At 37.4% G+C, this 26,080-nt stretch overlaps 1 protein-coding gene across 2 annotated transcripts; it reads left to right on the plus strand.

Annotated features, from left to right (window-relative positions):
* The first annotated feature begins 25 nt into the window (after positions 1-25).
* PCMTD2 (protein-L-isoaspartate (D-aspartate) O-methyltransferase domain containing 2) lies at positions 26-25,760 on the plus strand. Of its 2 annotated transcripts, XM_044663909.1 has the most exons (6): positions 26-147; positions 5,364-5,695; positions 9,151-9,253; positions 11,144-11,315; positions 17,046-17,169; positions 21,027-25,760. In XM_044663909.1, the coding sequence occupies exons 2-6, from the start codon at positions 5,389-5,391 to the stop codon at positions 21,407-21,409; spliced, it is 1,089 nt and encodes a 362-aa protein (XP_044519844.1). In that variant the 5' UTR covers positions 26-147; positions 5,364-5,388; the 3' UTR covers positions 21,410-25,760. The 2 variants fall into 2 exon arrangements, with proteins under 2 accessions (XP_044519844.1, XP_044519845.1); XM_044663910.1 differs by lacking the exon at positions 26-147 and having other exon boundaries at positions 5,350-5,695.
* The last annotated feature ends 320 nt before the right edge of the window (positions 25,761-26,080 follow it).

Consider the following 26,080-nt stretch of genomic DNA (forward strand, 5'->3'; position numbering starts at 1 on the left):
CGGGGCGGGGCCGGACTGTCGGAACCTGGGCGGCGAGCCCTCGGGCGCCTGGGCCGGGGCCAGGCCCCGGCGGGGCAGCCAGCGCCGAGACCCGAGGACCTCCAGGCCGCAGCCCAGCGCAGGCCCCATCTCCGCCCGAGGCCCGAGGTAGAGCCGCCGGCCTGGCCGCCGCGGGCCACGGACGCCCAGGGGCGGGATCCCGGGACTGGCGGGGAGGAGGCGGCTGCCCCCGAGGCGGGCTTGGAGGGCGCCGGTGCCTAGCAACCCGCCCACCCCCCTCCCCCCGACGTGGGAGCTTCTCCCCTGGGGCCCGAGGGTGGGCTCTGCCAGCCGTCTCTGGAGCAAGACGGGCATGTCCCTCAACCCCGGGCGGGGATCTCGCCAGCTCGGATCTCTGAGCTCGCTAGGTTATCCTTCAGCTGCATGGCGTAGTGGATCGAGAGCTGGGTTCGAGTCCCACTTCTGGACAAATTGTAGCCGTGCCCCTTGGGCAACTTCCTCTCTGGGGCTGCTCCTGGGCAAAGCTCTTTAAAAGTTGCGGCTCTTGTGGGGGTCGTTTTTATTAGGGTTCGTTCCATACTTAAATAAGGGGCCGCTTCCTACAAAATCCAATCAGAGATGGCTGACTTTCCAAGGTCGCACTTTGTAGTTAATTGTGGAGGTGGGATTTCTTTCACCTTTCCTGGGCTCTTTGTTTTTTCTACGCCCACCTGGTGAAACTTGACTTGTGTTTTTTGCCCAAGGTCAAACGGAGCAGGGTTGGGAAGGGATTCGAACCCTGCACTTCTAATTCAAATCCCTAGCGTTTTTCCCTCCCACTTAGCCTTGGCTCTGGGCAGTTCCTCTGCCTTTTGGCGGAGTGCATCTGCCTTTCTAGAGGAGCTGCAGAGAACTGGTTTTGGTTACTGAGATAAACAGCCCTGAGGCAGCTGCTTAGCTGTCTAGGTGGGGCCGCCCCCACAGGTTCTTCCTGGGCCCTGGTTCAAATTCTTGCCCAGATGTGGTTGAGCTATTATTTAAAAGCTCATCTTCCCTGCTGCTTACTCCCCTTTCGTGCAGGAACTTCCTTATGTGGCGCCTCACTACGTGCTTTCAACCCATCCTGGGCACAAAGGCAGCTTTTTTAGGCACCATTTTCTTTAAGCATTAGGAATAAAATGTATGGTAGTTCTTTGCTTTCAGTGACCTGCTAGTTGAAACAGTTAAATCATTTCTAGATTTGCAATTATTGAATAAAATGTATGGTAGTTCTTTGCCTCCTGGGACCTCCTAGTTGAGACTGTTAAATTACTTATAGGTTTGAAAAAATTGATGGCCGCTTTTAAGTTCTTTCCCTTAATGATAATTTTCCCCTCAATATAGTTTTTTCATTCAGTAAATGTCCTATCCCTTAAATATAAAGGTTTTACTTTTTTCAATGAAAGTTAGTCACCCTTAAGATAAAGGCATTTTCACAAGGTTTTATAATGCTTAGGACATATTAGCCCCCTTGAGAAAGATTGATAAAGTTTGAAACCCCAGGAATTATATAGAAAATGTTGAGTGGGCTACTGAGTATAACTATTAAAAGACCTTGGTTAAATGAACCAATTGAAAAGTGCGTCATTAAAAGGTCTCTCTTAAACCACATTTAGGCCATAACAGAACTTGGATTACAGCCTTTCTTATGTCCGGAAGGGTTACAGATTACCTTTAAAAAATAACCCTTGGAGACCTGCCACTTACATACACTTCTCCATTTACTCCTGTCCAAAAATACATCCTACCCTTCATGTTAAAATATTTTAAAGCCTAGTTGATTATGAAGGGAAGACACGGTAGTGAATTGACCCTTTTAATCTAAACTTGTTCTTTTTAGTAGCTATCAAGTAGCTCTTGACTTATTGTTTCAAATTTGATTGTTTTGACGCTTACGTTTATTCTAAATTACTGCTGCTCGTTGCATAATTCAAAATAATGAGTCCTGCTGAGCCCCAAAGAAACACCTGAGCGAAGGAGAATTGATGTAGAACATTATATTAAGATAATCTGTGAGAATGAAATCAGAGCATCTTGAGAGAAAGAGGAATTGAATGGGTTCTAGGGAATAAACTTCATTTTTTATTTTATGAGAGGGCTCCTTGATGTTATACTAACTTTTCCTAGTTTAGGTTTGGCTGTTAGAGATATATAGAAATTAGCCCTTGTGGAATTCTTTTTTTGTTAACTGCTAGAGTATGACAAAAACAATTTTTGTCATCTTGTATCTAATTTTTTTGTTCTTTTCCTTTATGGGAGATGGCATAACACTAAGAATCTGAGGGGAACTGAAGAGACTGCAAGCTTAATACGAATTAAATGTGTGACTTGGCCATCAAAAAGTTAATGTGATCTTAAGCTTCCTTAAATTAATAGAAATATTGTGTCTTCGTCACAGGAAGTAATACTCCTGCTTTATTACTCTGGTCAGATCACATTTGTAGTATTAAGTTCAATTCTGGGATGGGTAGAAAATCACATTTTAGGAATGATATTGACAAACTGGACCATGTCCAAGAGAGAGTAATGGTGAGACAACTGGAAACCAAATCATAGGAATATTGATTGAAGGAAGGTGTGTGGAGAAGAAAGGGCTACTTAAGTTTTTGCAGAGCTATCATATAGATGTCTTCTTCTGCACATTAGTACCCAGCACATATATTTAAATCCTTATTGACTGACTGCTATTTCCTAGACAGCAGAACTAGAAGCAAAGAAAAGAATGAAAGTCACAGAGACACAAATACCCCATCTTGGGAAATATTTTCTCAAATTAGAATTGTCCAAAAATTAAATGAATTGCTTCAGAAGGTAGTGAATTAACCATCACTAGAAAATTCTCAAGTAGAATGTGGATTACTACTTGTCTGGGATAATGTAGAAGGAATTCCTGTTGCAGCTAGAGAACTAGACCAGATGACTGTTGAAATCCCTTTCATCTCTGACATTGCATTATTTCTGAGTATGGAAACCACATGAGCCATACTATAGCATGATAAATGTTGGATTAAAAAAAGGACTTCAAAAATTGTAGAAGGTATAGAAAGATAGCAGTATTTGCAAGTTGTGATTATAATTAGATAAGGACTTTAGGAAGGGGCATCTAGGTAGCTCAGTCAGGCCTAGAGATAGAAGGTCCTGGGTCCAAATGTGGTCTCTCAGATGCTTCCTAGCTGAGTGACTGGGCAAGCCACTTAAATTCCATTTCCTAACCCTTACCACTCTTCTGCCTTGGAACCAATACTTAGTATTGATTCTAGGGTGGAAGGTAAAAGTTTTAAATTTTTAATTAATTTAAAAAGTAGTTAAAAATAATTTCTTTGGGAATCCCAGAGGAAAACAGTTAAATGTAGAGTATGGAATGATGTGATTGTATTGTATGGCCTTTCAGTGTTGAGTAACATTAAATGGATTGGTTTTCCATTGTAATCTGTCTAGAGAGTTATGTTCTATATCACTGAAATTAGGTAAAACATCACCTTGAAAATGAACTTGTAGGAAGCAGGATTTGAGGAGAGGTATTTGAATTTTGTTTGGAAAGGTCATCTTGGGGCTTGAGGTTATAATTTTAGAAGTTACAATTAATGGCATTAGTTATAAGTAATATTAAGCAATAGCTACTTTAATTTTACTGATATGAGAGGGTGTTAAAGCCATAATTGCAGGAGGGTCATCTCATGTTGGTTTCTTATGAAACAAAAATATTACTTATTGAGATTGAAAATAAAAGGGTTAAGTGTGCAGTCTGCCCTCAGGACAAAGTTTTTTGCATACTATGTTGTCTGGTTCTAGGAAAATCAATAAGTTCCAGTCAAATGAACTAATTGACCATAAGCTTTGACCAAAGAGAAAAGAGAAAAGCAGCCTCTCTTAAATGAATTTTTTGAAGGACTATTAGACAGAAATCTTAATTGTGAAGAATTATCAGCTATAATTAAAATCAGGTTGTAAAAACAGGCAGAAATTTATGTTTAGCAACATGTCAGGCTTTTCAAACATTTTTAACATGCCTTAGATGGTACAGAATAATTATGTGTAGTCAGCTTTTATTTTTATTCCTAGGGAGAATATCCATTCCCTACTTGTCAAAACTTCAGATTTCCTTTATTTGGTTTAGGAAACTTTTTAAAAGAAATATTTATAATGGGGCAGCTAGGTAGCTCAGTAGATAGAGAGCCAGGCCTGAAGATGGGAGTCCTGGGTTCAAATCTGACCTCAGACACTTCCTAGCTATGTAACCCTGGGCAAGTCACTTAATCCCCATTGCCTCACCCTTACCACTCTTCTGCCTTGGAAACAGTACAGAAGGTAAGGGTTATTATTTTTTTTTAAACCCTTGTACTTCGGTGTATTGTCTCATAGGTGGAAAATTGGTAAGGGTGGGCAATGGGGGTCAAGTGATTTGCCCAGGGTCACACAGCTGGGAAGTGGCTGAGGCCAGGTTTGAACCTAGGACCTCCTGTCTCTAGGCCTGACTCTCACTCCACTGAGCTACCCAGCTGCCCCCAAGGGTTATTTTTTTTAAAGGACACTTAGACTGTCTTTATTCACATTGGACTTTCAGAAATATGGGGAATTATTGTGAAGAGAAAACAAAATCAAAATATTTAACAAAGTTGTAATAAGTACACGAACAAATTCTGTGGACATATCTGATTTTGTGAAATTGTGATAGTTTAGTTGTTGGTTTTTTTTTAACCAAATATCAGGAAGCAAATCTTTTGCAAGAAATCACTATTGTCTAATGTCATATAAAGCTATTATTTTATGGGATAAAGATAATTTTGAAGGGAAATTCTTCATTTTTATAGGAGGAATATCAGTTAAGGAAAAATTTCCATTTTTACTACATATGCTAGTTGTTGACCTCAAAAAGGAAGGTCTATTGTTGTTTTCCTCTCGAAGATAATCGAGAAGAATGTAAGGTAAGTATTTTTTTTCCTCTTAAAAAAACTAGAAGGGGAATACAGAATATTCTACCTTGTTAATTTTGTGGTAGCAATTGTGAATAATCAAGAGTTGGTTCAAATGGGTTTTGCATGTCTTGGAAAGTATCAGAATTTGAGGTGGTGAAATAATTATCATGTTATATTTGCTGAGAGAGAGTAAAAAAATCTTTGAAATTTGGGTGAAAAATCATCTAAGTTAAACCTTTCTTTCACATCTGGCAAATACATTGAATGGATTACTTGATATAGTTTCCCCTTTTTCAGATTTGATGAAAGGTCTTACTTCATCATTACTCAATTGAGAATTCTAATGGAGTATATATTCAGAGCTTTTGCTTTTCCATGTCTTCTCTGTTTTACTTCTTAATCTCTTACTCCCTTTGTAATTAATTGTAGCTCTTCCTAAGCATCATCCTTGAAGATGGGAGGTGCTGTCAGTGCTGGAGAAGACAATGATGAGCTAATAGATAACTTGAAAGAAGCACAGTATATCCGGACAGAGCTGGTAGAACAAGCCTTCCGAGCTATTGACCGTGCAGACTACTATCTTGAAGAATTTAAAGATAATGCCTATAAAGACTTAGCCTGGAAACATGGCAATATCCACCTTTCTGCCCCATGCATATATTCAGAAGTGATGGAAGCCCTCGATCTACAACCTGGACTTTCATTCTTGAATCTGGGTAGTGGCACTGGTTACCTCAGTTCTATGGTTGGACTCATTTTAGGTAAGTAAGATATGAGAATCTGACTGGTTTCTTTATTCTCTGCATGCACCATTTATTTTACAAAATAATAAGTAGCTTTTTGTGGAAGTATTTTCTTTTTAACTCTTTTTAAAGCTTACTTTCTGTCTTAGAATCAATACTGAGTACTGTTTCTAAGGCAGAAGAGTGGTAAAGGCTAGGCAATGGGGGTGAAGTGACGTTGCTCAGGGTCACAAGGAAGTGTTCGAGGACATATTTGAATCCAGGACCTCCTGATTACAGGTCTGACTCTCTAATCATTGACCCACTGAGCCACCCCTAAGTAGTCTTAAATAAAAAAAAGAATATGAATTACTGAGTATGTTTTTGGACACAAACTTCTCAGAGGAGGGAATTGATCATGATTTCCATCTTGATGGCCAAATCTTAAAATTTACTCTGAACTCTATATATCATCTCTCTTTCTAAATTAATTCACAGTAAATTAATTCACAAACTTTAACTACCACATCTATATAGGTAACACCCAAATCTTTATTTCTAATCCTGGTCTCTCTTTCCTGAGCTCCAGACCCTTATTTCTAATTCCCTACAGGGCATCTTCACATAGATCATCTAGTATCACTTTATATTCAACATTTTCTAAATCAGGCCTGTTTTTCCACATATACACTGTCCTCCATTTTACTTGTTTCTGCCTATAGTATTTACTGTTCACTTGGTTTCCTATGTTGCTAATTTATCCTTTGACTTACTGTATCCTGAGAAATCAGTCTCTACAGCATCCCTCAAATCCATCTCATCAGTCAGTTACTCAGCATGTACTTAAGGCTTACTGTCTGTCTGGCACTATGCTATGTGATGAGTTACTGCCACTACTGTAGTATAGACCATTATGAACCATTTAGACTATTCATAAGTAGCCTTCTTTATAAGTATCCCACTTCCACTCCATCTTTTGTACTTCTACCCAAATAGTTTTTCTTATGTCTGTATCTTGTCAGGTTTGCTCAAAAATGTTAGTGGCTCCATGCTGTCTACTTTTTAAAATTCAGATTCCCCTTAGCTTGGTACCATCCTTCCTTTCCAACCTTATCTCATATTTCTCTTTTCCATATGTTCTTTTTTTCTAGTTAGAATGGACAGTTCCCTGCCCCTGAATATGTACTGTGTTTTCTGTCCATGTGCCTTTACTTAAGTTGTTTCCTAGGCCAGGAATGCTCCTCCTTCATCTATGCCTGCTGAATTCCTAGCCTTTTAAAAGCCAATTTAAACACCACCTTCTTCATGAAACCTCCAGTTCCCTTACAACCCCACTGTAATGGGTCAAGAATAGGACTGATAGTAATTCTTTTTTAATCCTAGGTTCTCCTTCCCATTACTCCCCCAGGGCATTGCTTTCTTACTTTCCATTGCATTTATATTGTGTATTATAACTACATCTATTGGTGTCTTACTAGATTATGAGCATCCTAAAGGTAGCTACTATGCCTCTTCTGAACTTCACATTTTTCCCAACAACTAGCACAATGCCCTAGATATAGTAGATGCATAATAAGAGTTTTACATTTTATTCAGGATCTATTCAACTAATATTTCATTGAATATTACATGCTAGCTTGCTTACACACACATAGATGAGTAAGCCAAGGTCTTTGCTCTCAAAGATCTTAGAATCTCTTGTTAGGACCATATAGACTTAATATTTCTCCTATTCACTTTTTACCCCACTTTCTTGGGAGGAGAGCCAATGAAACAACTTCTGAGATCTGTACCATATCTCCCACCTCCAAAGATAAGTGGAGGATCATAGATCAAAACTTACAACCCCACTGTAATGGGTCAAGAATAGGACTGATAGTAATTCTTTTTTAATCCTAAGTTCTCCTTTAGTAGGGGTTGGCAACCTTTTTGGCCGTGAGAGCCATAAACGTCACATTTTTTAAAATGTAATTTCGTGAGAGCCGTACAGTGCTCATAGTGCGCGCTCCTGTAACAGCACCTGAAAAAAAAATTTACTTTATGGCTCCTGCAGAAAGAGCCATACGTTGCCGACCCCTGCCTTTAGGTTTGTTCTATACCTATCTCAAATACCGGTCATTAGTTAAATGCCTTCTTTGTGCCAGAAATTGTGTAAGGTGCTAAGAATACAAATAGGTACTTGGGCTTGTACTCAAAACTTTTCCAGCTACCTTTCTAGCTATTCAAAATATGCCATAGCAAACTCAACATGGTAGGAACTATTAGAGCTTGGCCTCTCTGATTCCTAGCCTCCAAGAACCATGGGACAACTCTTGCCATGAGGAGAAAGTAGAGTAAAACAGTAGTGGAAATTGTATTAATCTTGTGCACATGTATGCATCAGTGTGAGAAACTACACAACTTTCTGTACTTATTCTGCCAGTATAAGTTGGCATTTTCTCCATAATTTATAGCCTCTTAGAGAGTTACCTGGGACAATAAGTAACTTGATTAGGTTCTTATAACTAGTGTGTGTCAGACATAGTACTTGAACCCAGTTCTTCACAACTCACAGGCTAGCTGAATCAGGGGGGCAGCTGGTTGGCTCAGTGGATTGAGAGCCAGGCCTAGAGACAGGAGGTCCTAGGTTCAGATCTGGCCTCAGACACTTAACCCACATTAGCCCTTACTGTTCTTCTGCCTTGGAACCAATACTCAGTATTGATTCTAAGATGGGAGGTAAGGGTTTTTGTTTTATTTTTTAAAGAAAAAAAACTTGGGTCATCTCCAAACCATAAGGAGATAGTAGAGTAAATGTTGAGCTGAGAAAACAAGAAGGGATCAGGAGACCAGTATCATGGAAGATAAACAGGTTCAATGTAAATAAGGAAATAGAAGAGGAGATTGTATCAGAGAGGAGAATTCCAGTATTCAGGCCCTTCAAGATTGTAGAGTTCCAAGTAAAGGTGATATTAAAGTACTAAAAGCTTTTGGGCAAGAACTAAAATGTTTTAGAAAGGCAAAACTTTAATAAAAAGCTTTGTTTTAAGTGTTCAGTGTCCAATTCAACTTTCTACAGAAGGCAAATTAAAAGCACATTTGGGTATATCATGTAGTCTTTTATTAATGATATTTTTAATGGTGCCTCTTAGAATCCATTCAAGGCCCAGCTCCTATATGAAACCTTTTCTAAGTCCCTCCAGTTATTATCTCCATCTCCCCACATTTCTTTGTATTTTCATTATATATATAAATTGTCTATTGCTTCCCCTACCTCCCTCAATAGATTGTAAGCTCCTCAAAGAAAGGAAATATTGTCATGTCGTTTTGTTCCTGACACTTTTGCACTGTGCCTAGCTTGTAGTAAGCCCTTAAATGTTTGTTGAATTGAATAAGTGTGATAACAAGGTGTGGATATTTTGTAATTGATAGAAATGGATAAAAAGCAAATTAAAAAAAAAAACAACTCCATGCTATGGTTATAAATAACTTTCTTATTTTCCGGAATCTTTTAGGTCCTTTTGGTGTAAACCACGGTGTAGAACTTCATTCAGATGTGATAGAGTATGCCAAGCAGAAACTGGACTTTTTCATCAGAACAAGTGATAGCTTTGACAAGTAAGACTTCTTTTTTTTAAAGTGGATCCAAGTTTTAAAATGATTTTTAAAAAGGAAGAGATTGTTCATTACACTTTTTTTGTTGTTTAGTTATTTTCAGTTGTATCTAACTATTTGTGACCCCTTTTGGGGTTTTCTCGGCTAAGATACTGGAGTGGTTTGCCATTTCCTTCTCCAGCTCATCTTACAGATAAGAAAACTGAGACAAACAAGGTTAAGTGGCTTGCCCAGGGTCACGCAGCTAAGTAAGTGTCTGAGGCTGGATTTGAATCCAAGTTTTCCTGATTCCAGGCCAAGAGCTATATCCACTGCACCAACTAGCTGCTCCATTGTATTTTACACACCTGAAAAACAGACCTAAGCAAGTATCTAGCAACCTTATTACTAGGTCGAGGTTGGGAGGATCAGAATTCCAGAAGTCGGGATTTGATTCCCACAGACTTAAAAATTCAGTACTCTGAAGTGATGCCAAATCAAGTTCTTAGAGCCCTAGACAGAGACAAATTGCAGAATTTGACCCTAATATTACTAAACTGAAAAGAAACTGTTCTCAGTTTGTCCATGTTCCTAGCACACGTAAGTAAATGTATATTATTTTATTTTATTTTATTTTTTTAAACTCCTACCTTCTGTCTTGGAGCCAATACGCAGTATTGGCTCCAAGGCAGAAGAGTGGTAAGGGTAGGCAATGGGGGTCAAGTGACTTGACCAGGGTCACACAGCTGGGAAGTGTCTAAGGCAAGGTTTGAACCTAGTACCTCCTGTCTCTAGGTCTGGCTCTCAATCCACTGAGCTACCCAGCTGCCCCCATATTTTGGAAGGATATAACTAGCCTTAATTATTTCAAATAATTATTGATTATAGTTGAGGTAACACTAATGTTCTGCTCTTAAGGATCGCTTCTAGGAGATTTAAGGTGTTTTTTCTCTGTACTATTCTAGAGCTGTTTTTTACTAATCTTAATAATAATGACAAAAGAAATATGTCCATAGTAGTGGGATTTTGGTTATGCATATTACTTTAAATTATTGGAATTATCCATATATTTTTAATGTACATATATATTTTAATAGCTTAACTGCTTTATTTCTTGACTATAGACATTTAGCCTTTTCTTTTAATATTACTTAATTCTGTGATTTTACACTTGGAGTATTGTCTATTTAACATTATCCACTAAATCCAAGCATTTGAATATTTCTGAGAATGTTCATAGTAGAGTAGGAAGAGCTCTTGTCTTGGAGTCAAAAGGCTTCAGCTCCTACATCTGCCCCTTACTCAAGCTACTTTTGCTGCCTAATCATTAGTTTCTCCATTTGTAAAAAAGGTATAATTGTGCATAAACTACCTGTTTAAAGCAGGCTTACTTTAAATAATGCTTTAAATATAGCATTTTCAGGCTTGTAAAAGTAGGCAATATAAAGTATCATTCTCTCCATTTTATATATTAGAAAACTGAAACTCAGGTTGGCAGAGGGGGCAGCTGGGTAGCTCAGTGGATTGAGAGTCAGGCCTAGAGACAGGAAGTCCTAGGTTCAAATCCAGCCTCAGACACTTCCCAGCTATGTGACCCTGGGCAAGTCACTTGACCCCTATTGCCCACCCTTACCACTCTTCCACCTATGAATCAATACACAGAAGTTAAGGGTTTTGTGTTTTTTTTTTTTAAACAAATAAATGGCAGAGCTAGGACTCCATTCCAGCTCTTCTACCTGCCAATGTTCTTTTCACTATACCATGGTGTCTCTGATAGTGTGAAGATTGTTTAAACCATGAAGGGCTATATGAATATGTTTAAAGCTAAAGACAATTGAGGTGATGGAATAATGCTAGTATCATAGAGATTTGTTGCAGTACAAACAAAGTATCTGAAATGTTCTTCACCCTCAGGTTTGAATTCTGTGAACCCTCTTTTGTTACGGGCAACTGTCTGGAGATTTCTCCAGATTGTACTCAGTACGATCGTGTTTATTGTGGTGCTGGAGTTCAAAAAGAACATGAAGATTACATGAAGAGTTTGCTTAAAGTTGGGGGAATTCTTGTCATGCCACTAGAAGAAAAGGTTGGTTTGCTTTCATGAGTCTAGTACTTTATGTCCTTGTTTTTTCCTTCTAATTGTTAAATACTTCAAAGACCATTACTGCCATGCAAGCACTGATCATTTTTGCCATACCAAAAATACAGAATCATGTTGCTGATTCACTCTAGGGAGTAGTGTGCCTCAAAGACAGAATATTCAAAAGTCTCTTACTACCATTTCCACCCTCCTTTATGCCCCTTATTACTGCGTCTGCCTTGTGTGCTTTTTACTGACTGTGTCACAGAGCAACTGTGCCCTAGACTCAATCTGTAAAATGATCATGAATCTAGATCTGACTAGAAAGGACCTTAGAGGTCATCTGCTCTCTCTGTCCTCATTTTAGAGCTGAGGTATAACTAATAAGGCCTAGACATTTGAGGTCTCTTCAGTTCTGAATCTATGATAAACACTTTGGGCTCAAAAAATAACTGATTTTCTAGCATCCAGAATTATAATATCAGTTAAGTAGAAATACTCAATTGGAACTAGAATGGTTAGCATAGGCACAATCTTCTCATTTCCTCATTTTTGTCAGTCATTTACTACACTAGCAAGTATCCCCATCGCTATAGATGAAAAGTCTTCATTGGTCCTTAACTTTATATGCTGTTTTCTCCTCCCATCTCAAGACTTCTCTTGGAAATGGCGAGCAATTTGATCGGGGCTATACGTGTATTATCTGCATGCAGCATTCTTAAATGTTGTTCTTATTTCTTTAGGGTCAGATTTTTTCCACAAAAATTCAGCAAAAATTATTACTTATCTTTCCCCCAACAAAATGAGCCTTTGATTTTGATAACAGAAGTCAAAAGGAATATAGAATTCACTGAATATATTTGTTTTGCAGCCATCTTTGCTGAGCTACCATTAAAGATACTCATATCTTGTTTTCACTCATCTCCAACTAAGGAAATAGAGTTCATTTTCATGGAATTAATTAGTGCAAGTTTTTGTTAAATATTTTAACTGATGGAATTCAAACATTTATTAAGTATCTACTTCTTGCTAGGTACTGGGAATATTCACCGTTTAAGTCAATAGTATTAATCAACTAAGTGCTGGAGATACAAAAAAAAAAAAGACAAAAAACAGTCTCTGCCCTCGAGGATCTTACAGTCTAACCAGGGAGACAATGTGCAAACAAATATGTAGAAAAAAGCCTCATGTGCCAAATAGGAGATATTTAACAAGGGGAAAGCACTGGAGTTAAAATAGAAATAAGACATTACCTGTCCTGACAATCTGGTTGGGAGATGTAACACACAGGCATAAATAACTAGTTTTAAAAGGATAGCATAGTGTTTTGTGAATTTGGAGCATGAGGAGGGGCAGACTTCAGTGACTATGGGACAAAGGGAGAGTCAGGGAAGGTGTCATGAATGAAGTGCAATTGAGTTGGACATTCAACAAGATGGAAGAGGAAGAGCACATTCTAGACACAAGAAACAGGCTTACATATTTGAGGACAGAGTAGTCTGGTATGGTTGAAATCAAAGAATGTATAGAGGTAAGTTGTATGAGAAAAAGCTGGAAAAGGAAAGTGGAATCAGACTGTGGAGGATGGTAGATATTGAGGGAAAGCTTTTGGAGAGGCAGTAGGGAGCCACTAATGTTTCCGAGTAGGAGAGTAACATGACTAGTTCTGTGTACAAGGAATATTCTTTTTTTTTTGTTGTGCTATTAAGTTATTTCAGTTGTGTCCAACTAATTTTTTTTAAACCCTTACCTTTTGTCTTAGAATCAATGCTGTGTGTTGGTTCGTAGGCAGAAGAGAGTTAAGGGGTAGACGTTGGAGGTCAAGTGACTTGGCCAGGGTCACAAAGCTGGGAAGTGTCTAAGGCCAGATTTGAACCTAGCACCTCTCATCTCTAGGCCGAACTCTCAATCCGCCCAGTTGCCCCCTGTCCAACTCATTCTTGGCAAATATATGGAATAGTTTGCCATTTTCCTTCTCTAGTTCACTTTGCAGATGAGGAATTGAAGCCAACATGGTTGCCTTGCCTGGAGTCACGCAGCTAGTAAGTACCCAAGGCCAGATTTGAAACCAGAGAGAATAAATCTTCATGACTCCAGGCCCTTCACTTTATCCACCTAGCTACCCAAGTTTAGTCTAATAGTTCCTAGATAAAGGAGAAATTAAGGCAAGAAAGTAAAGTTGGAAAGACCTATTCTATTACAATAATTCAGAAGGGTGGTAATGAAGACGTGTAATAGTATACAAATGTATTGGAAGAGGAAATGACAGATACAGTCACCAGGACTTAATTGATTGGATATGATAGGTGAAGGAGAAGGAAGTGTCAGTGATAAATTCTGAACATGGGATGCTAGATGACTAGTGGCACCTCTGATAAAAGTAAGTCAAATGAACATTTGGGGAAAAGATGATAAGCTCTTTTTTTTTTTAAAACCCTTACCTTCTGTCTTGGAGCCAATACACAGTATTGGCTCCAAGGCAGAAGAGTGGTAAGGATAGGCATTGGGGGTGAAGTGACTTGCCCAGGGTCACCCAGCTGGGAAATGTCCGAGGCCAGATTTGAAGCTAGGACCTCCCATCTCTAGGCCTGGCTCTCAATCCACTGAGCTACTCAGCTGCCCCCAATAAACTCATTTTTGACCATGTTGAGTTTGAAAAGTTCAAGGTGGAATATCAGTTGGAAATATACTGTAATCTCTTGACTAGTCTTAATTGGTGAGATGGGAAGTTTTCTCTTTAAGTTTGTTTTTTTGGGGTTTGGGGGTGTTTTGTTTTTTTAAGGGAGAAAGTTTAAGAGGGGGAAAGGTTTATCAATAATAGCCACAAAAAAGGCTCATTGAAACTTTTTTGAAATGCATATAAGAGAAAGGAGTTGCAGACAAGCTCCACAGTTCAAAGTAATGTGGAATTTTTTTTTAAATAAGTGCCATAAAATGAAGATTCACAGTTTTTTATTTTAAATACTATCTTAGAATCAGTTTTAAGACAGAAAAGTGGCAAAGGCTAGGTAATTGGGGTGGGTAAAGTGACTTTTCCAGGGTCACATAGCTAGAAAGAATCTTAAGAGACCAGGTTTGAACCCAGGCCCTCCAGACTATTCTACCCACTGTGCTGCCTAGCTACCTTGATTCACAGTTTCAGATACAATCTTCTTTGTATTCTGCTGTGTATTTGAGCATGTTCTTTTAATCTTTTAATTCAAGGGGAAAGGAAATGAACCATAAGCATTTAGAGATATGGGTCTTGGACCTCAGGGAGAAGTTAAAGGGAGACAAACAAATTAAGGAATCCCTCCTGAGAGGTGGTATTTAGAACTATGAGAGCAAATGAGATTGCCAAAGGGGAGAGGCTAAGAGCAAAAAGAGATGAGGGCCAAGGATGGACCCTTGAGGAATTAAGGGATTAGGGAAAGGATGGAGAAACTGAAGGAGTAGGAGCTATAGGAGAATTATAAGATTAGGAGGCCAGATTTAGAGCTGGAAAGGAGGTTATCTTTTTACTGAAGAGAAAGCTGACATCCAGAAGGTTTAGGTGTCTAGCTGAAGGTCCTCTAGACAGGAACAGAGCTGAGATCTAAACCTAGGTTCTCAGACTCCAAATCCTGGGTTCTCCCCAATATATTTGTGAGAGCAGTCTCTGAAGCCCAAGGAGCAGAAAATACAGAAAGAAGAAGAGTCAGTGAATCAAAAACAGAGAAACATCTATTGACTTTGACAATTAAAAAGTCATCATCTTTTACTTGGTGAAGAAATAGCAAACCATGATCTTACTGAGAAAAATGACTGGCTGGCCATTGAAATAATGACAAAGTAAATGTCGGGAGGCATTTATCTTTATCACAAAGTAATAAAGATACCCATGTTTTTTAGATTGATGTTGTTTTTTAAATCAACAAATTTCATTTTGACATGACATACAAACTCTATCTAATGCGCACTTACAACCCCTAAAATAATTTAGCAAAATGGCATAAAAGTGATTATAATTGATCATACATTTGCCTTTACATTATGTTTAGTTTTGTAATTTGCAGTCTTTAGAAGGAACAAAATTATTTTAAATACTAGACTGCATTAGTAGAGTTTTTGCTGTAATTGTAAAATGATGTTTCTTGGGAACAATTCATGATTCTAGGCTTTTAAAATATGAATTAATGTTCTATTTCCCCTTAAAAAAATTCCTAAGGACATTGTGCATGTTGTCAACTGCAGCATTTTCAAGAGGGCCTTGAAAATGTTGCTATTTGGAAGCTGAATACTGTGTAATTATAATAACCCATCTTGATTCTGGAAGATAGTGATAAGGAAATGTACCTCCTTCCTTTCTTTGCATCGGTGGAGAGAGGATGGAAAATGTTACATATGTAGTTTCCACATCAGTTGGTTTTGTTTAGCTGTTTTTCTTGAGCATAAGAAAAAGTTCACTGAGGGGAGAGGGGCGTTTCTGGCCAGGACTGAGATGTAAAAAGCAAAGGCTATTGTAATAAAAACAATAAAATGAAGTTGCTTTTTTGGAAGCACTTGGACTCCGTGCTCTAAACACAACATTATGGTGCAAGATGCATTGGCAGTGAGATATATTACCAGCAAAATTAATTTAGCTACTCATTTGTGTTTTTAGCCTCATGGACTTTCAGGGGAAAGTGCAATTAGCCCTCATGTGTCTTTTATTCCACAGCTACTAGAAGAAACCAAGAGTATAAGAAAGGAGATGTCAGGGAGAAAAGCTTTGTCTTCACCTTTCCAGCATTTATAATTTCATTTACTTAGGGGATTTATTTACCAGCTTAGATTTGATTAGCTAAGACTTGCACATAACCACTGCTTCTAAAGCTCTGGTGAGTGAAAATAGTACCCTGACCTAGTTTAGCAATCTGGGAACATTCAGAAACATTGCACACTGGATGATCCCTATCACAGGACTGTTATAAGTAGAACATTGTTTCTTAAGTAATTCCAAGGTTATGCTGAATTCCATGTTGTAGCTAAAATAATTGTAGTAGAGTTTTCGTTGAATGATTTTCAGCAGACATTAGCAGAACATTGGGCAGATCAAGTTACATCACTTGTTGGTGCTGGTCTTAGAGTCAAGAGAGATATGAGTTTGAATCCTGGATTTGATGTAGCATAGTTTTATGTGTTAAGGCAAGTTATTTATCTCTCTGAGCTTTGCTTTTCACATCTGTAAATTGCAGTATTAATACTTGCAGTGGTTATTGGGAAAGCTCAATGCATAATTAATCTGAGCTGCTATTATGTGGGAGGCGGTGTGATTTAGCAAACCTGGAGTTAGGAAAAACTGCATTCAGATCTTGCCTCAGACATTTAATTTACCCAGGATGATCCTTAACCTTAACCTTCTTAGCCTGTTTCTTCATTTATAAAAGGAGGGAGTGACCTCTCTCCTCTCTTTCTCCTCTAAACCTATGATTCTCTGAATCTTTCATTTTGTATTTTTTCTGTTGTTATTTATGATTATTCAGCTTAGATTTTCTATTACAGTCAGTCAACCAATTGACAAGCATTTATTAAGCACCATTATGTGCCAGGCACTACACACAGCACTCAGAATACAAAGACAGACTCAAAATAGGACTGTTTCTCCGGGGGTTTATATTCTCACAAGACAAAAAATATGTCTGATTTTTATTTTTTAGATTTTAAGAATAACTCTTTTAAACTTATTACATATTAACCAAATATTTATGGCAGTTTCTCATTTTGTATTTGGGACAGTTGACTAAAATAACTCGAACGGGTCCTACTGCTTGGGAGACCAAAAAGATTCTGGCTGTTTCTTTTGCTCCTCTGATCCAGCCCAGTCATTCGGATTCAGGAAAGTCAAGACTTGTGCAGTTGCGTAAGTACAAAGATCTATATTTAATTTAATCTTCTGTCCTACTTAATCAGGGGCTGGGACAAAAATTATTGAAAGTTGTTGCTACTTATCATGTTTTATCTTTAACTAAAAAAACCTCTAAAATTTTATAATTGACTGCAGTTGAATTTTAGGCCGAGTTTCATTTTAATTTGCCTACATCATCAGATTCTACTTTTTCCCCCACCCTAGACAACCAGTTTGCTTTTTGTTATAAACTTCTCGAGAGTACGTTATGAATTGTGAAATTGGAAGGTCAGGAGAGGGGAAGAAATGTGAGGAAGCCAAAAGAGTTTCACCACAACATCACAGGACTTATATGTTCCTTAGGTTGCTCAGGGAAGTGTAGTTAGCTTGAAGATAATCTTCACGTATAGAGCAACTCTGCCAGTCCTTGTATGAGATGATCATACTAATTCTCATCTTCCATCTTCCCAACCCTAATCCACAATGGCTGCTCATTCAGAACAATCTGTGTCTACAACTTTTGCCTCTTTTTTCCATCTTCCTCCCAGTAAGAGGGTAGAACTGACTCCATTATACTGAATATGCACTAAATACACTTCTTTCACTGGGCTGGCCATTTCGTAATGTAAAATTGATTATTTGACAGTTAATTGTCTTTCAACCTCTGTCATTCCTAAGGAGAAATACAGGCTTTTCATACCATTCTTGCCTCTTATTGAACAATTGTTCTGTCACTTATTACCTTGTATTTGTACTTATATCTATGTTTAAAACAAGATGCAATACAATGTCCTATTGGGGTTTTTTTCCAGCTAATCTTACATATCAACATGGAAATGGAATTTCATTAATCTTCAAACATCGTGTGTGTGTGCGCACGTGCTTTCCATGGAAAATAACAGACCCTATAGTTCACTAACCCAGAATCACAGCACGTCACAGTTGCAAGGGACCTCAAGAGGTCATCCATTCCTAAACAGAAAAACTACATGAAGGGGAACCTCTTCTTTGGGTGGGGGTAGGGGGAAGGCAGCCAATTCCACTTCTAGGCAACTCCCACTCATTGATTCTATGTCCATCCTGTGAAGCCAAGCAGAACAAGGTTAATCCAATTCTTTCACATGACAGACTTTCAGAAAGCTGGTAGAAGACAACTTTCATGTTCCTACAAACTTGTTCCAGACTAGACATACTTCCTTATTTCATTTCCATTGAGGATGCTGGATCTGTACTGTATAGCACGCGCACAGTTAGTTTCCAGGTCATATCTCTGTAGGGATTGCTTCCCAGGATGATGGCTATAGGGGCTGGGCTATGGTACCAAAGAACTTTCCCTCTGGCTATTCTCCAGCTTGTTAATATCCTTCCTAACGTGTGTAGAACTGAATACAGTACTCTAGATGTCCTCTAAATAAGAGAATGGGAGACCATCAGCTCCCTTCTTCAAGATAAATTGAGGCTAACTAAGATCATGTTAGCTTTCTTAGCCAAAATATTATGCTGTAGGCTCCTATTGAGCTTGTAGTCCATTCATTCCCACAGAATCTTTTTACATTACTTGTTATTTGGCCATTCTTCTCACACTCTGTCCATTTTGACTTTTTTTTTTTAAACCCTTACCTTCCGTCTTGGAGTCAATACTGTGTATTGGCTCCAAGGCAGAAGAGTGGTAAGGGCTAGGCAATGGGGGTCAAGTGACTTGCCCAAGGTCATGCAGCTAGGAAGGGACTGAGGCCAGATTTGAACCCAGGACCTCCCATCTCTAGGCCTGGCTCTCAATCCACTGAGCTACCCAGCTGCCTCCTGACTTTTTTTTTTTTAAAACAAAGTATAAAACTTAGTTTATTCCTGCTAAACACTATCTTACAAGATTTGACTTATCTTTAGAAATCCTAACTCTTGATAACAATTCTCCCTCTTAATTCCATATGATCTGCACATTTTATTACTATGCCATTGATGCCCTTATCCAAGTGACTGATAAACTATTGAACCCCACAAGGTAAAGAACAAAGACTTCTGTCCAGGTTGACTTCAGCTCATTAATGGCTACTGTTTGGGACTGATCATTCAACTAGTTTTAAACCCTTTTGACTCTTATTACCTGTCCTTTTCTTTACATCCTATTCACAGGGATGCCATGAAAGAATGTCAAAAGACTTTCAATAATCCAGTTATACTATATCTATATCCTCCTGACTTGTTGAGGCTATTAGTCCTGTTAGTAAAAGAAAATGTAGTCTGGAGTGGCTTGTTCTTCATTGACCTATAATGGCTCTTATTTGCCATCCTTTTCTCCCCTTTTGGTTCTGACCTGTGATTTTTTTTATTCTAGGAGACTCCTTTTATGAAAGTTCTCTCCATAGATAACAGACCAGTAAACTTAAACATCTTAATATTCTATTGTATTATATTAATGAAATTAGGACCCTGGTCTTTAGAATTTAATAAAGTTTATTAGCATTACTTGGGTAGGTAAAAGAAGAGAAAGAGATTAAAGTGACTTGGTCTAACTACCTGACGTGGCTGCTTCCAGCAGCAACCCAACACAGGTGCTTTTTGGCAGGCCACCAGAAACAGAGAGAGAATACTTCCTCGTTCACCCCTTTTATCCTCTCCTATCCGGGTCAAATTCAGAGTCACGTAGCCTACACAGGTGACATAACTCCAGAAAAGGGGGGAGAGTAAATTTCCCCCTTACAGTATCAGAAAGGTAAAGTGACCTGCTCAGGATCGTGCAGCTAGTATGTGTCAGAGGAGGGCTTGAAATCTGCTAGTAGCCCCAAGACTGGCTCCCTTCCATGCTACCTCTCTTTACTTAGATGATGCAATGTAGAGATTTTAGTAGATATTAATCTAGCCATTCTTTCTAGGTTTGTCTTGTGGTGACTTGAACAGCACTCCTTTATAATAATCTTTAGAATATTTTTATACTGTCAAGACTTCCAATTATTTTTGGTTACTGCATTTAGGTATGCTTCCACCATTTATTTCTTTAGGATTTAAAAGATCTTACTAAAATGTTTGTGGCCTTCCCTTCAGTACTTTGATGTAGCTGTGATTTCATGAGGAGGTACTTCATTGGTGTAGTTCGATACTTATCTGCACCTTGTCCTTGAGAAATCCTGTCCATGACCTGCCATAAAAACTTTCCATAAAAGATCTAGTGACCGCCTGGAGGTCTGCTTCTAGACCTTATGCTTTTTATAGATATCATTGCATCACCAGCATAGTCTGTCTACCTGTTATTTCCTTACTCTCATTTCCACTACTGGCCCACTCTTTCCTGATCACATCTTTTGCCTTTCACATTCCTTTCCTACATTAGCCAAATAAAATTATGAGCCTGAAACTGAGAGTGTTTTTAGGACCAGTGTCTGTATTGCCTGCTGTGTCCTCGTACCTCATTTTTTGACATTTTCAATGTTTCTTTCAATTTTGTGAAATATATAGCAGTTCGCACTTTTAAAAAACAATGAGAATACTACCTCAAAGCATGTGAAGGACTGTTTATGCTTAATTAATCCAGGAACCTCTTGAGAAACTAATCAAATATAAGAAAATGAATATTGTTACTAGGGCAGTGAATCTTAATCTCTATTCCCGCTTTGGATGGGGCTTAATGACTCAGTCATCTCCCTTTTCCTCTGCAAAGTGGAGGCTTGAGTATTAGCAAGGTACCATGTGAATGCAAAACATCATGACTGTTAAGTATAATTTTCATGTAAGCTTTGCAACAATTCATATTTCACAAATATTTTAAAAATATCCATTCACAAATTAATTTGCATATTTTAGCAAGCTATTATCTCATTATATTTTGTTCTTCTGAATGCTTGACAATATTTGATCAAATTCTTCTTTTATCTTAGCTCCATTGGCTGTTCGTAGCCTCCAAGATTTAGCTCGAATTGCAATCCGAGGAACTATTAAAAAGATAATTCATCAAGAAACAATGAGCAAAAGTGGAAATGGACTAAAAAACCCACCCAGGTTTAAGCGAAGACGAGTTCGACGCCGTCGAATGGAAACTATTGTCTTCTTGGACAAAGAAGTCTTCGCCAGTCGTATTTCCAACCCATCTGATGACAACAACAATTGTGAGGATGTGGAAGAAGAAAGGAGGGAAGAAGAGGAAAAGAGTGTACCTGAAATGAAGCCAGATCCTCCCATAAACTTTCTGAGAGAAAAGGTCTTGAGTCTGCCCCTGCCTGACCCTCTGAAATATTACCTGCTTTATTACAGAGAAAAATAAGTCTTCTATTTATATTAAGAAAAAGATACATAAGGGGGGAAGTGGCGAGGGCCTGACAACATGTATATGACTTGCTTACCTGTTAACATGGTCACCCCTGGCATAGATTGGCTGGAGAATGTGACTGCTGTGTACTTAAACATCCTCATTTTTTTTCTCCTAGTTTCTTGGTGGTGTGCTAATTTTTTTAATCTTATAGCAGGATTTCCTTTAAAAGTGACTTGGTGAACACAAACTGCCTAGAAGCAAATATTTCTTCCATTGAGGGGAAAGAAAATCACCTCAATCAGGCTGTTTTGTATTTCAGCCATGCTTTAAGACTAAACTCCAGTTTATAATGTTTCTAGGCAGCACCCTAAAGACTACTCTGCAACAAAGTTGCATAAAATAGTATATGTTGTATAATTAAAATGAAAACTTCTGATTCAGATTATTTTGCTTCTCCCAAAAACCCCACATAAAGCACAAATTTTACAAAAGTACACAAAATCACTTCTGGGGGCAATACTCTAAATGTCCAGGTTTGAATTCTGAATTTAAGTGGTATCTGCCCTTAATCATTGGCACCGAGTTTGACTCTCATAGCTTGGAAAATATTGTTGCAAACTTGTTTCCCAGATTACAAATAAGTAAATAAATAGGTTTTTGTGAGTTTGCAGGTGATAAATTTTCTAAAGAGACAGTGATGGAAATCATAAATACATCCAACTACCCAACTTTGTTTCTACATAGTAAGGATCATATATGAGTGAAATCCTTTATGGATTTTTATCTGGCACTGTTTACAAGCAAAGTCCTGAAAACTTTGTCAAGTATAGTGTTAGAAATTCCTAAAAGGATATTTTGAGAGATGTCACAGACTCTTAATGTCTAAGTTAGCATGATTGATGTTCTTAAGAATATGCAGTACAGACCCAGATATGGTTGACCTAAGGATGGAAATGAATATCACTCTGAAGCAACTGACTACTCGGCTTCTCAGAATATATAGATGATGAAAAATCTAGGAAAGTAATTAGTAGCAATGTTCCCTGTAGACGGTCCCTGCTTTCTTGACCTCAGTTTAGTATTTTTCTGTAACTAGATTAGTAATGAAATTTAGCTTTTATAGTTAACAAAACCAGATTTTTTAAAAATAATTTTTCTTAAGAAAAAATGGATCTTTCAAATTTTAGTTGTGTTAGATGAATTTAACTTGCAATGAATTGTAAATTATACTTTTCCCAGATTATGAAGAGTGTAAAAATAAAAAAGGGAAAGAGTACTCAGTCTTTCTAAACTAGTGAAGAAAATGGTCTAATCTTCAAAGTAACCTGACTGAAAAACCTTTCAATTAACTAAGACTACTTTTGAGATACACTGGAATTAGATTGCTTGATCCAAAGTGTATTTGTTCACTTTTTTTTTACTTCCCTGTCATTTTTACATGCCCCCAAAAGGCATGACTGGCCTAAAATGTACACAGGAAACCCAAACTCTCAGTGTCTAAGATTTAAACACTCAATTCACATTGACTGTGTCTTGTGATTAAATATTATGTAGCTCTTTGAAATCACAGGGTAAATTTAGGTGTCTCTGTGCTATCTAACTGATCTCTGTTGATTTAGGTAATTTTCTAAAGTTACTCAGTGAATCTTTAGTCTGTGTACCGACAATTTTTTCACTACAAATTAAAATCTGTGTAGCCAAATAAAAAGGAAACATTGGTATGTCTAGTCCTAAGCTCATAAATTTAGACTGTTAAGGAAACTTTATATGTTGTTACATTCATTCATTTGTCTTTTGGTTCAGTGTCAAGGTTATCCACAATTTTTGCCTCCCAAGATTTTCAGTTTTCAAATGACCAGTTCAATTGCTTGCAGGTCTTCGTGGAGAGAAATAGGATTGGTATATATATATACATATAAAATTTGACATTTATATGTAATTTATATGGACATAAGCAATTTGGAGTAAATATTCATCTGAGATCTGTGAAATTTGTTACAGAGATAGTACATCTTTACATTGGCTATCTTAAATTTTTTTCTATAATTATAGAAGTATTTCACACTTTCACCACATTTGCCTTTTTATTACTTTAGAATTTTTAATGCTCTTTAAAATGCATAGAAAATGATTTTCCCTTTATATTTTAGAAACCAAAATATTCAAGCAATTTGTGTTTTCATGTTGTCAAGTTGTGCTATTATTATCAAAACAGAAAAACTGATAGAAGAATTTTAAGTGTAATATATAACTGTGAAATAGTGTGGTGTTTAGCCTGCAAAAATAAAGGGGAATTGTAAATAAGGTTCTCCTCTGCTTAAGCACTTGCACTGTAGGTTAGTATGATAGGTTATTTTTAGTTTCTACACAGATTAACAATAGATAATGTTTTTTTTTGTATAGTCTATAAGCCCTTTTATGGAATACTGTATACTGTAACCTGGTTTCTGACTTCTGTTTACTTTTTATGTTTTAAATATTATGTGATGTTGTAGTCTTGACAAGTAGTAAGGTCATAGACTTGTGCAAAGCAAACTTCAGATGTGTAAATCTTAAGTATGTAAGTTGAAAATCAAAATCTGTACATAGAAAGAAGAAAAGGCAATTTTGCTGATCTGGAACTTGCAAGGAATATGAAACGTGAATTTTATTGAGCTCATATACATGAGTGTATAGACCATATATCAATAAATGCAGTTAAGACTTTTTAGCCTTCTTAGCATTGCTTCTCTATCGTGCTATTTTTAAAAGAATTTCACCTGACTTTTTCTTTTGGAAAATGTGGTGAAATTATTGGTTTTTCTTTTTGTGTGTTTGTACCCACTTTCTTATGTTGGAATTGGGCTGATTTTTTTGGTCTTCATTTCTCGTCTGAATGCCCTATTTTTCCATTCAGGTAGATAGTTTAATTCAGAATCATTCATAGTAGAACTGAAGATATAATTAGTTACTAATGTGACCTTGGCATAGGCAAACAGATTATGGCTCTAAAGAACTTAATAGGCTAATGACTAGAATAATTACTTGGCTCTTCAGTATTATTCAGAATTTGCATGGAAAACCCAGGCACTTCAATGAAAGAGTAGCACTTCAGGTTTGATTCACCAGCAGTCAGCTAATTGGTAGCACATAACGGTTAATTGAGTCACCAGCATAGTTTTAATATTTTCTAATGAATGGAAAGTGGTTGTTTTCCTAGGTCATCCATAAAACTAGACTTCAGATAGCTCATTACCATATACTTCGCTGTCATCTACTCTACTTGACCCTAAGAATCTCAGTAGAGGACAAGTTTTGTTTTGGGGCTTAGTAAATAACTTTCAAATCAAAATGTGCTTGCTGAAAATGGAAGGATGGGTGTCACTTAGTATTTTCAGCATCATATCATTGGCACTGTTCTGTTTTATATAATTACATAAGAACTTCAAATATTCACATTTGCCCTTTTTATTACATTTATTTGATTTTTAAAGCTATGAAATGCAGGGACTACACTTTTTCTTTAAATGTTAAAAAGCAAAATCTTTTATCTTTTCATTTGATTTTAACATTTAAAAGGAAAACTTTTGTGCATTTTAAGAGCCACAAGAATTTAATGTAATAAAGAAAATAGGTGAAAATCTGAAATTCTTATAGTATGGAAAAATGTAACAAATGCATACGTACTGTATATGTAACGCAGAGACATATATACATAAACGCCTCGTTTTGGTAAAATATAAATGTCCAACTGGTTCCATTTCGAATTATGTTTCTATTTTTTGGTCTAAGACTGAAAAGAAAGTGTGATTATATGTTGTGTCTTTAAATGAACTTAGAGAGGCATAGTTAATCCAAATCAGCCAAAGACTAAACCCTGTTTCAGGAATTTCAAATTTAATCATCTACATCATTACCATAAAATTGGTACCATATTATTTAAACTCTTCTCTCTAGAAACTGGGAGGCAGCTGGTCATCTATAAAGGAAGACAGTTGATTCTTTGGGGCTCCGGGTTGTAATCACCATTAAATAAAAGAGCCACCTGGTTCCTTTGTCTACTGTTGGATCTGGTGTAACATTATACAGAAATCTCAGATCTTGAAGAGCTGATGATGTCACACTAACGAACCACACACGTGTGGCTCAGAAATCTACTTACCTAAAGTGCTGCTGTTTTTACAAAACTAACCCTGCATACTTTCGTGTCACTAAATGTCAGTGGTTGCTTGTCTATGTTTGGTATTTAGTTCATGGCATTTAGCTAGATCTAGTATGAAAGCTGTTCCTTTTCTGGAATATCACTTTACGAATAAAAGCTGTATATACTCTGCTGCTACTGTTTCCATTGAATAAAACAAATATCACTTGTCTAACTCATAAATAGCATGGTCTAGCCCTGTGTTAGTGGATTTCTGGTTTAATATTTAAATGGGGAGAACCTTAGGGGAATATCTGATAACAAAAGATTACACTGTGTTTAAATTTGTAATCCTCATAGAAATACCACCAGAAGTGTTTGCTGTGTTGGTACTCCCAAAAGGTCGATTTAAATGATAAAGGCTAAAGACTTGCATGGTTAATGGCCTAGTTTATATTCCTTCTCTGTTCCTTAAGATTATATGTGCATCATTATCAATGACATTGGAATTGCTTTCAAGGCAAAAAAGTTGTTTGGTTTTTTTCCAGTCCGGAAGGTAAGAA

Source organism: Gracilinanus agilis, chromosome 2, assembly GCF_016433145.1.
Source record: "Gracilinanus agilis isolate LMUSP501 chromosome 2, AgileGrace, whole genome shotgun sequence".
NCBI classification, from domain to species: Eukaryota; Metazoa; Chordata; class Mammalia; order Didelphimorphia; family Didelphidae; genus Gracilinanus; species Gracilinanus agilis.

Excerpts from the sequence above, each read along its gene's own strand:
- PCMTD2 (XM_044663909.1), top strand. The coding sequence starts at position 5,389 with ATGGGAGGTGCTGTCAGTGCTGGAGAAGACAATGATGAGCTAATAGAT. Across the intron at positions 5,696-9,150 it reads TATGGTTGGACTCATTTTAG|GTCCTTTTGGTGTAAACCAC; the intron begins GTAAGTAAGATA and ends GGAATCTTTTAG. Across the intron at positions 17,170-21,026 it reads GTCAAGACTTGTGCAGTTGC|CTCCATTGGCTGTTCGTAGC; the intron begins GTAAGTACAAAG and ends CTTTTATCTTAG.